A 12,367-nucleotide genomic window follows, 5' to 3' on the forward strand; every position below is an offset into this window, starting at 1 on the left:
CACATATATGTTATTGTTTTTCTTTTTTAAGTATTTTATTGAGAATAATAAAGAGGTAAAAAGTAATCACAAAAATGGTATGTTATGCTATGCTTATATTACATTTTACATCTAAATTTGACATCAAGCATTGTTCACCTTATAAATAGGATTGATTGAGCAGACCTTCAGACTATAGGTCATTGTAGGTCGACCTAACATATTTCTACCCCTAATTATATAAGACTATTTTTTAATTGTTGGACACTTAATAACCAAATTATGATATATATTAACCAACTTATTACACTATATTAACCAGTTGTTTTCCCAATTTTTAATAACAAGACATATTAACACAAAAAAAAAAAACACACACATATATATATATATATATATATATATATATATATATATATATATATATATATATATATATATATATATATATATATATATATATATATATATATATATATATATATATATATATATATATATATATATATATATATATATATATATATATATATACCAAGTTTTTACACACCAATAAACAAAGCTATCTTGTAGAGAAAGAAAAAAAATGAAAAAAAGAAGTCAAAATTGTGAATGTCACTACTGTTCATCGTATTCATGAACAATAACATATGGTGTAGGTGTAGAATTTGGTGTCAAAATATCACTTTTCATCACAAAAAGATGTACATCATTTTGTTTAAGAATTTTTTTTTATTAAAAAAAGGTAGTTTTTCTCGGTGGGAGTCAAGCCTAAATATCTGAGGGGGTCACAAATAAGTAAGTAAAGGCTGTATTTTGAAAATTTAAAATTTCAGCTAAAGAAAATAATAAAATGGTGTAGCCAAGAGTTAAACATGCAAATTTATGCTGGAAAACCATTCACTTACTACTAGGTTAAATTACATTATGCTTTAAAATATCCACAATGACTATATATAAATAAATTAAAATGGTGTAGCCAAGAGTCGAACACATACACTCATTCAACTTCAGTGGATGATCTATAAGATGTGTTCTGTTTCTTAGATTTCCAATAAATGAGAGAAGATTGAAATAACATATGATATCTTGTTATTGATTTATTAGTAATAGGACGTGTATACTAATCAGAATTTCAAAGCCATAGAGTTTAAGATCAATTGAAGAAGAAACCAAAATACCTTTTGCAGAAAATGTCTTTATATGCCTTAAGATTCTGGTGGTGGCTTGGTAATGTGGAATGAGAGGAATTAAGATAAGATGACTTAAATGTTGTACATCATAATAGGTATCAAACCTTATGTTGTTTAAGTAGGTTAGACTTCCAATAAGTTTCATGTATGAAGAAGGATAGTACAATGGAGAACCATCTTAGATAGAAAATTTTAAGGTAGGATAAATTGAAACAGTAGAGGGTTTAACAACAAGGAAGCATATATCATCCAATAGTTCAAATGTATAATACTATTGGTTTAAGAAAACGCTAGAGGTAGATATTGCAATTTTAAAATCAAGAAAGTATTTGCGTTTAATACCTGGTTTTTTTCGACATAATATTCTATATTTGAAGCATGTCGTTTTCTGTTACAAATAGGGCCTAAGGCCAAAAAAACAAAAGACTATACACACGCCAACCTCACAAAAGAGACACCACGAGAGTTCTCATCTAACATGCTAACAATGCAATCAGGTCCTGCATTATAAAAAACAATATCAGGACCTAAACTGCAACCAATACTAGCAAGCACATTAGCACATTTGTTCGCTTCTTTAAACGAATGAGACACACGAACATCCTCCTACTTCTCCATGTCTCAACATTGACTTCAACTTTACGATATCCAAGGGACAACGTGAGTTTAAGGCCTTCATACAAGCCCCAAAACTCCGACATAAAGACGTTACAATAACCTAACTATTTTGGGAAGCCTCCCAACCAAATACCTTCCTCATTTCTTATAAAATCCTCCGCAGTCAGCCACCAAATCGAATTTGCAAACATTATCCGTTTTCAACTTCACCCAATCCACACTCGAGGGCCTAAAAGAAAGATCTCGATAACTTTTGTTTTAGTAGATATGTTTTTACACCTATCAGATATTGAAGGATGTTTATTTCACTACTTATAAACATATATATAATTAACTCGTTCATTCTTGATAAATTTTTTTTTTTCATTCATCATCATATCTCAAAATATTGTATACTTAAAAGGAAGCAGCTGTTGGTTAGATCCAAATCTTTGCATTAAAGAATAGATTAGAAAGTAAGCAAACTCTTTTTTCCATATATTTTTTTTTTATATTGAAAATCAAATTAAAAACATAAGATAAAAATAATTAAAAAAGGAGCAAACGAACTGTCTTCATCGTCAAACAACCGAACTCAACCAACCCAAAATTTATCATCAGAAGATTCACAACTCTTTCCAATTCGATTCAAAGTTTTGATTTTTGATTTTTGATCTTTGTTTTTCAGCCATGGAGGCACCTACTTCATGGGATTCTCTTCGCAAACAGGTTCCAATTATTATTCTTTCCCTTTTCATGTGTTTTATGCTGTAAATTATACTAACTGATATGGGTATGCACAATTTGAAATGCCCCACATGCGAAAATTTTGGTTTTTCTTTATGGGGTTTTGTCAATTTTGTAGTTCATGTGCTCCTTTTTTTGATATATATATGCTTTGAACAAGATTTAGTTTAGTTTATAAAATATAAGGTTTTAAATTTAATTAGTAGAAATTTTTTATTTTTTTTGGTTTTGCTTTGAATTTTGAGTATTTGAAATGCTGTGGATGAGAATTTGTTCCTAGATTTAGGTTCATTTTAACCTATGGTTTGCTTGGGAAACAATCAAGGTTATTTGCATTGTGATCAGTATTGTGTTATGTACCGAATGAGTGGATTTGAGTCCGATTATCGACCTGTTTGGATTTACTTATTTGAGCATTTCTTCGGATAGAATCACTTGTAAGACTGTTTAGGATAACTTCTGTTATTTACCATTGCGGCAAACCCAAAAACTGCCATCCATGTATATCAGCCGTAGCGCCACCGTGGCGGATATTTGATAATACTGATTGTACTTAGAACCAAATGGCTCTGTGCTGCGTCTGCAAAATTCTGGTGATCATAGATGATTAAGGCAAGCAAATGATTGATAGAAGAATTGTTTTCCCCGATTCTTTTGCAGGCGAGAAAACTTGAAGCTCAATTGGATGAGCAGATGAATCTTTATCGTAAACTTGTTTCTACTAATGTTTCGACAAAAGGTGATGCTGCGGAGAGTGATCTAGAGTCTTGGATTGAGCGGTTAATAAAACAACTCCAACAAGTAAACTCACATATGCAAGCTTGGGTGTCATCTGGTGGTTCCGATATGGTTTCTCATACTTTGACTAGACACCAAGAAATTCTTCAAGATCTCGCTCAGGTATACTATTTCAGTTGTCAGACCTTGAGCTACCCGATATCACTTTGTGTTACCGTATGCGTAGTTCTTTCAAATTGTTGTGGTATAGAATTACGAAATTTAAACAAATTACTATTATTCTGTGATACTCTATTTAGCATAAAGTGTTGTTAAATAGCGGCTCTATAGCACTATAATATAGCGGAGTTTGATATTCCATGTTCCCTGATGCCAATGGTTTATTTTGATGCAGGAATTTTATCGTCTCCGCTCAAGTCTTCGAGCAAAGCAAGAACATGCTTCACTTTTAGACGATTTTAAAGAATTTGATAGGTCAAGATTAGACTTGGAAGAGGATGGCGAATCAGAACAGCATACGCTCCTAAAAGAGCATGCTTCTATCAGTCGAAATACCGGACATGTCAGTCATATAAAACATTTACGTGCTTTTCTAATATAAAATGTTGTTTTCATTTTAGAAACATGTACTCATTATATACCATATCCTGCTTTTCGAATAATTCCTTTATTTTTCTTTAAAATTCGATATATGATTTTTAATTTGATCGGTCTTGTTCTGCTTATTCATGTGCGGCAGATGGACGGTGTAATTTCACAAGCACAAGCAACACTAGGGGCACTTGTCTTCCAACGTTCGACATTTGGTGGCATCAATTCAAAGCTCAGCAACGTGAGCAGTCGCCTCCCTACGGTATGACTCTTATTCATCATCGAATTTTACATATTTCTTTTCGTCATTTACATATCGATTGTAGGAAGATTTCATCCTCCGATTCATTGCAGGTAAATAACATACTGTCGGCAATAAAGCGGAAAAAGTCAATGGATACCCTTATACTTTCCCTTGTGGCATCTGTATGCACATTTCTGATTTTGATCTACTGGATAACCAAATGAGGTTGTTAATTTTTGGTTGGTGCTCAACTTGTGTAAACTCTGTGTTACAATGCTGAAAGGTAGTGTTTTGTATTTGTTCATTTTGGTTGTTTATCCTTGTAACAGAAGCAATGCTGAGTAAAGATCCATACATTACACTCACAACAAAAAGAGAAAAACAAAGATTTTGGGAATTTAGAGTGTTAAATTTTTTTGAATACATGTTTGAGGACAGTTAAACCAATGAAAAAATGAAACATTTTCTCTCTACCTTATTAACGAATATGTGTTCTCTCATTCACTGTATTTCACGAGGAAGTGTACTTCAAAATCTTAAGGGATGAATAGAAGGAACACATATTTCGAGATTGTTTGAAATCAAAATTGTGAAAAGCAAAGGAAAGTCAACGGAGGGGCTAGAGTTGCAAGGCGGCGGTGTGACAGAGAGATATAAGAAGATTAGGAGATTAGATTTGTGCGATTTATATATTGAGAGTTGAAGAGATGAAAAAACACTTTGATAGAAAATAATAGTTGTTTTTTTGGAACTTTTGGAGATATTTTTTTTAAAAAAATTCATTTGTAACAATTTTCAGAAGTATAGTGAACGGGAGAACATCTTTCTCTCATAAAGTAGATTTGCTTGATCGAATTAGATAAACAATTTCTCTGTGTACTCGTATTTGAAGTGAATTTGCTTATACAGTTCACCAAATTAATTTTTTCTTGACGTCATTTATTTTTGTTTGTCTTTGTTATTTGTCCTACACATAAATATTTTTAGTGAGGTTGATATATTATCAAATTTCATAACAAACTAGAAGGTGTTAGTTTGATTGAACCTTTAAATTTTACAACATCTTAAAAAAAAAAGGTTTTTCTCTTCCCTAATTAGTTTCACCAATTTTCATTTTTACACCAAGTAAAATATCTTTCCAAAACAAGAAATATGATCTTCCAATGCCAATTTCCTTCACGTTCATTAATTTATTTGTTTTATCCTCATATCTTTATTGGTTTAAATATAATCAAGTACTATAGTATCTAATTTGAAAAGAATCATTCACCTCCATTTTCATAGCAGTGCTGGATAGAACAAAGCTAGACTTATTACACCTGACAACAAAGCTAGACTTATTACACCTGACATCCTTTCTTCTTTTAGTGAGCATATTTTTTCTCACCTGACTCAAAAAGAAAAACTGGTAAGTTCAATAAAACTTGTAAAAATAAATCTATGCGCTGTCTGTGGGAATTAAACCCACGACCACATGGTTTGCGCTATACCAGCTGAGCTAAGACGGCATTTTATGTAAAAGTTAAATCCACGCATTAAATCACTTCATTGCATTAACTTTTATGTTACTATCTAAATTCAAATCAATTAATCACTTTTAATTTCTTTGTTCTTTTATTTTGTTAGTTTAATTAAACATAAATCAAATTATTAACTTAAAATGCTCAAAAGAAATAAGTTTGAAGTAAGTTTAAATATCAACAAGTCTTTTCAAAGGGACATATTATGACATTAAAATAAGGGTTAAATATGTTAGTTATCCCTATAAATATGCGAACATTTGATTTTAGTCCCTACAAAAATTTTCTTCAAACAATCGTCCCTGCAAAGTTTTATGTCCCTAAAAGTAGTCTCTCCCGTTAGTTTCCTCTAAAAGTTGAGTACGTGGCATGTCAGATGGGTTTTTTTTTTCCCGTTGACACGTAGGATTATAATTAAATGAATTATTTTTTGTGTATTATTAAAGCCATAATGAACCCTAATTATTCCTCATCCTTCTCCTTGTCCGTCATCTTCTCTCTTGCGCTCATAAACCATCTTCTCTCTTCCTTTGTGTTCCCCATTCTTATTCTCTCTTCTCATCTTCGTTCATAGCAAATTTCTGACACCATGTCATCTTCATCAAGGCGAAGTAAATTAGTATCCTACGAATCCACAAGTGTGAGAAACCTTCCAGGGAGAAAGTGTGGGTGTAATGCTCGAATGATTTCATACCATTGCAAGAACGGACATAATAAAGGGAGACTCTTCTAGAGATGTCTGTTTTGGCAAAATGAACAGACTTGATATTTATTCGTATCAGATGATGATATTTCACAAGGAAACAATGTTTATGAAAGTATAGATGAAGAATGGAGCAAAGATGATAGCAAGGTGAGGGACATGAAAGTTGTTGAAACTTTGAAGGAGTTGTATGAAACTTCAATGAAGAAGAACAAGAAATTGCAGATCAAGATTAAGACAGGTGCTTTTTATGGAAACTGTTCAGAAGCCCTAATCTCTTATGCCACATGTCACTGTCACTTTCAGCACCTTTTGCACTAAGGCATTTAGTTTCAGCTGTCTCCATATTCTCCTTGAATGTTGTGTTGCTTTCCTGCTTAGATTGCATAATCAGCTTAAAATCAAAATCATACAACTTCAAGAGATTGTTCTTTATGATAATTGAGAAACCTATCTAAATGAGGTGACTTACACTCATCAGATTGCTCTTCGTGATAGGAACATATCAAATATCCTTGATCAGAACAATTTTACCATTCTTCACGCTGACTTTGACATTTCACCTACCTTCAACATTAAGGTACTTATCATCAGCACATTTGATCTTTGTCCTCTTTCTAGAGTCAAAATCAACCAGCCATTGTTTGTTTCCTGTTAAGTGATTTGAGCAGCCAGTGTCCATATACCACTAGTCTACCAAATATCTACCATCAGATTCAAAAGTCATCAATAAAACAGGTTCATCATTAGTCCTCTAACTATGTTTGTTTCTTTCGACTTCCTTTCCTTGTTTGACCAACAATCCTTGGCAAAGTGACCAAACCTATTACAATTGTAACACTAAACCTTTATATTGGCAAGCTTCTCCTTTCTCTTCTGATGTTTCTTCTCATCAGAGTTGGAGGCTTATGACTTCTGAGAACCACCAACATGTCTCTTCTTGGCTTCTAACCAAGACTTCTTTTGACTCTTCTTAACAGAAGATGCCTTCAGAGCCCAATCTACCTCTCTTTCAATGCTTTTCTCAATCAGACGCAACTCTTGTGTCTCTAGACTACTCAACAACTCTTCAATTCTCATGGTGCTGAGGTTCTTAGAATGTTCAATTGCTACAATAACGTAATCAAATTGAGGAGTAAGAGAACTCACTATCTTCTCAATAATAACTTGTTTAGAGAGCGTTTCTCCACAAGCCTTCATCTCATTTGTGATCAAAATCACTCTAGAGATGTAATCAGGTACCTTCTCATTGTTCTTCATATTGAGATTCTCATATTGCTTACGTAGAGAGTGAAGCTTCACCTTCTTCACTGATGCATCGCCTTCGTAGCATCGTGCTACTATGCCCCACTCAGCCTTGTCGTCATTTAATCAACAATTTTCTTAAACACATTTGCATTCACGCACTGATGGATGTAGAGCAACTCCTTTTGATCTTTCTTTCCCAGTTCTCTTTGCGCGTTTATTTGCGTTTCCGTTGCATCCACTACAACCGAAACGTAACCGTCAGTGACGAGATCAAGAACGTCTTGACCACCGAACAACACACACATTTGAATCACCCACCGATTCCAATTCTTTCCATCAAACAATAGAAGCCTTGTATGCAAGCTATTTCCGCCGTTCATCTTCGTTCTTGTGCACTGAAACTCATTTAGATCTCACCAAACACTCGTGTTTCTCGATCCCGCAAAATCAAGAAATGCAATCCTATTATGATTTCGATCGTGAATTTAACATGAATTCAAGAAACGAAATCAATCATACACGCTTTATGTACACTCGTGTTTCCCCGTGAATCAAACCGGGGCTCTAGATACTAATTATTGATGCACAAGGTTGGAGATGAAGATGAAGATGAAGATGAAAGAAGAGAGAGAAGAGAGAAAAACGTAACAAACTCTCAATGGTGAAAATTCAGTTATGATTTTACTGCAACAAATTTGTTTAAATACACAAAAATCAAAATGTCACGTAGGCAAACTATGCCATGTAAGCAAAACTAACTATGCTAATAAAACTCAACACAAAGTTCTGAACATGCAACTTTTTAGCTACGCTGAGCAAGATTCTAAAGCATATAACTTCTGAATAATCTTAACTTATGAAATAATACAACTTTTGAATATGAATTACTTCTAACCATTTTAATTTAAAAAGACTTTATTATTTACCTCCACGAAAATACTTATTTGAAAGAAAAAAAAAAGTTTTCTATTGGATAATTGTCAGTAATTAGATGTTGGTATTTTTTCTAATTTATTTGCGGTCATGGAAAGTTTTTGAGAATTTTTTTCACACTATTAAATTAAGAACTGAGGTTTAAATGGGATTCAACTAAGTGAGTTCAATACTTTTTTATTATTTTTTTAAAAGTCAAACAAATTGCATTTAAATAAAACTACTAATGAAACACAGACACGTGTTTATTTGTCTCCTATTGTCACATTCATATGAACAATTCCTCGAAGACTTAGAGCACATGATGATGTGACTTGCATCAGAGAATAGTAGTGAAAATATGTGGCCATGTTTGAGTTTGAGGAGTTATCCTTGGATTTTCTCATGTTGGACAAATTCTTGAATCCCTACCTATTTTACTTTTATACAACATTGATTGATTCATTAAGAATAAACAAGCAAGCATATCATAAAAGGGATTTTGATTCAAATTTGGGCTAGCAAACAGAATAGTACAAAAGCCAAGAACTTCAAAAGCAACTGAATAGTTATCTTGTTACACTTTTTTGGCCAACCATATCAATATATATTTTGATGTTTCATTTGATTATATTGATTACATTGAGTTTTGACAAAATCATAGCTTTCTTTTTAGTAGGAGCTAATCATAATTATGATATTTGGTTTTTTAGTGGGATACTCACTCCCATATTCAATGTAACAACAAAAAGACATGTTTTGTGGTCTTAAAAATATGCAATAATCAACTAACTATTTGGATCATATTTGATGCTAACACTTTAAAATATTCAAATAGATTATAAATGGAGATAGAAATAACAACAACATTCAAATTTTATCTTATAGGATGGGTTAACTACATGAATCAATTTATGTTATAATATTTTAATTAGAATTATGTTTTTATTTATATCGTGAATATTGAGAAGACGAAAATACACGAGCCATAGAACAAGACACCTCCACATCAACCAGTCTAAAGGTAGAGGAAGTTTGGGATGGTTGACTCATTTATCGCGGAACGGATGCATGTTGTGCAATCCTATCGTGTCTCAATCTGGATTGTCTATCAGCCATAATTCCTGTAAATAGACACGACAAACGTCACACAATGAGTTCTTTACAAAAAAAGGCAAAAACATTGCACATATTGCTTACGAAGATGCATATCCGATTCTTGATAAACATTAAACATTTCAGATATGCATTTCCAAAAATTTATGCATCTCTAAGCACCGTCAGTAGCCGAATGCAAACCTATAAAACATCAAAATTAATCTATTGATCGTAAAAACTACCTATCTAATTCGTTTTTCATTATGTCAAAGCTATCAAACACTTAAAATCTTTCGATTTCCTAACCTAAAAATCAACTTTTACACAATTTTACATAAGCTCAATAAAGTTTACAAAAACCTACAATTTATGTCTTGAAAATTGTTGTTGCGCAATGTTGTTTGAAGTCAGATGTTTGATGAAGATTAATGCTCTTTGATATTGTTTGGATGTGTTTTGAGTGAATTTGAGATATTGTGGTCGGGGAGTGTTGTCCAAAATGAGTTTAGAAAAGAGTTTGAGTAAGTGAAGAAGGGGAAGGGGCTCTGGTGCGTATTTGAACGAAAAGCGTCCGGAGATGCATCTACGTAAGCCTTTTCGAGATACATCTCCGAAATATTTTTGCTTGAAATTGGGGCATGATCCATAATTTACGTAAATGTATCTCCAGTAAATTCTTTCCACTCATTTAAGGCCTCATTTAGAAGTATGTTAAAGTTTGATGCATTCGGAAATGTATTTTCAAAATCTAAAAACATAAATGTATTTTCACGAATTGTCCTACTAAAATATACGGTGCATTAGAAAATTCCCTTAAATTATTATCATCTTCTTGTACATCTCCATCATCTACAAAAATTTTACTATGAAGTTTAGGCACAACATCAATATAAGTCTAACATTAATTTTGCCTTCTCGGTTATATCAAAATCTTCAATAAACAAATTTATGTAAGAAAATTAATATATAAGAAAATTTGCAGCTAATTTCTCCATAATATTCTAATGGTTCAATATACCCTCAAAGCTAGCTTTTTACCAATTGGAAGCAAACATATAACTTATCCTTTTCTTGTCACTGTCCTTTCTTGTCATGGATTTGATTCCAAGCCAATATGAATGAGCACAAGCAGAGGCAGATGAGTTACATTAACAATCTCAGAAAGATGTTACTTATCCATCAAATGTCACAATGTTTTATTTTTCAAACATGTGTTTTTCCAAAGCCAAACCGTACATGCAGCCTCAGTTGCTTATGTAGTACAACACTTTGTGCCAATTGGTGGTTGTCTCAATCACAATAAAATGAGTTTGCAAGCAAACAAAAAAGGCTGCTACCTTCATGAAAAGGAAATTAAATGGTTACTTTACTCATAGCATTGAGAGATTAGATCATTTCTAATATAATAGCAATTTTAATTGGTTTTAGAATTTGGTTTACTTCTTAATATTTTAATAGAGTTCATCACTTCATCATATAATTAACAATAGTTTAGTTTTGTAGTATATAGTTATGGAATCTTAACCTTACCTAACATTTTACATGACAAATTCATATGTCACCTAATTTAGCTAATACTTAAAAATATATTGACATTTTCATGACAATTTCAATGTCACTATGAAATAATATTTTAAAAATTAAATCGAATATTAACTACTAATTTCTCTCAACTGAAAATCAGAAAATAAAAGAAAAAAATCTCATATTTTTGTAAATAGCTTGTAAATTCTAGTTCAATTGACGCATGCCAATATTGTTAGGTCAGTTATTATATATCGGGTTCAAAATAAAAAATTTACAATTGTGCGTGAGTTTATGTTGATTATTATCATTTTGTCTATTAGAAGAAAAAAATTACAAATTTATTTTGAAATTCATAAACTAGGCTTCAATTATTTAATTATTAAGGTGAAGCATTATGATCTTAACAAAGATACAAAGGAAAAAACATAAAGAAAGGAAGGACCCATGGCCAACTATGAAAAAGCAATTGTTTCTAAAAAAACTAGGGACATTAGTTTGTGGTGTCATATCAACTATGATAAAAAAAAACACTGTAATATGGGACACATGAAGCATCACAAGTACATTTGATTCAAAATTTCACTGGAAATATCATAAAGGGGATCTGTAACTAATAAATTACATTAGTTTATTTCGAAAATTCCAAAGAAAAAAGTGATGCTTTGTGTATATGAATGACATTGTTACTAGTTAGTGACATTGAAAGTGATGAACACACTTTTTTTTTAATATATCTAGTATCGTTCGACTAATTTACGTAAAGAATTTTTATCTCGCATAGTCTTTGAGGATTTGACATTACAACAAATAATTATACACATATTATATATATTAACTTTGCAGGAAAAAATAGTAGTGATTAGAAATTTTGTCAATATTATTATATTAACACCACTTAAATTTGAACTCAAGACCTAATAATTATGTGTTTTTGAGAGTGTGGAGATTTTCAGTGATTATTACTATTGTGACCGCACGAGACTGAAGATTAAAGGCCCAAAAGTAAAGTGAAACCAGTGAAACGTGCAACCTAAAATATGTAATTTCACCTCGAATGATATGTTTGAAAGTTTAGAAGGGAAGGGAGAAAAAAACTTTGAAAAAGTAGAAGGATTAGATGGAAATAATTAAATGATTTTGATTGGGAAGATTTTAGAGGGTTTGTTTTTATTCATAACACCAAAAACTCTCTAATATGGGGAACTCAAAATTTGTATTGAAGGAGGGTTTTTGAGGATTTTGAAGGACTTACGTGAATTTTTAAAATATC

The 12,367-nt window shown here is 31.8% G+C and overlaps 1 protein-coding gene across 1 annotated transcript; it reads left to right on the top strand.

Annotated features, from left to right (window-relative positions):
• Positions 1 to 2,314: 2,314 nt before the first annotated feature.
• On the top strand, positions 2,315 to 4,575 carry LOC131606105 (Golgi SNAP receptor complex member 1-1-like). Its single transcript, XM_058878384.1, has 5 exons — positions 2,315 to 2,498; positions 3,177 to 3,416; positions 3,649 to 3,816; positions 3,994 to 4,107; positions 4,200 to 4,575. The coding sequence occupies exons 1-5, from the start codon at positions 2,460 to 2,462 to the stop codon at positions 4,311 to 4,313; spliced, it is 675 nt and encodes a 224-aa protein (XP_058734367.1). The 5' UTR covers positions 2,315 to 2,459; the 3' UTR covers positions 4,314 to 4,575.
• The last annotated feature ends 7,792 nt before the right edge of the window (positions 4,576 to 12,367 follow it).

Source organism: Vicia villosa, linkage group LG5 (assembly GCF_029867415.1).
Source record: "Vicia villosa cultivar HV-30 ecotype Madison, WI linkage group LG5, Vvil1.0, whole genome shotgun sequence".
In the NCBI taxonomy this organism is placed as follows: domain Eukaryota; kingdom Viridiplantae; phylum Streptophyta; class Magnoliopsida; order Fabales; family Fabaceae; genus Vicia; species Vicia villosa.

Coding starts and splice junctions, on each gene's coding strand:
- LOC131606105 (XM_058878384.1), top strand. CDS start 2,460: ATGGAGGCACCTACTTCATGGGATTCTCTTCGCAAACAG. Junction 2,499..3,176: donor GGGATTCTCTTCGCAAACAG/GTTCCAATTATT, acceptor ATTCTTTTGCAG/GCGAGAAAACTTGAAGCTCA. Junction 4,108..4,199: donor TGAGCAGTCGCCTCCCTACG/GTATGACTCTTA, acceptor GATTCATTGCAG/GTAAATAACATACTGTCGGC.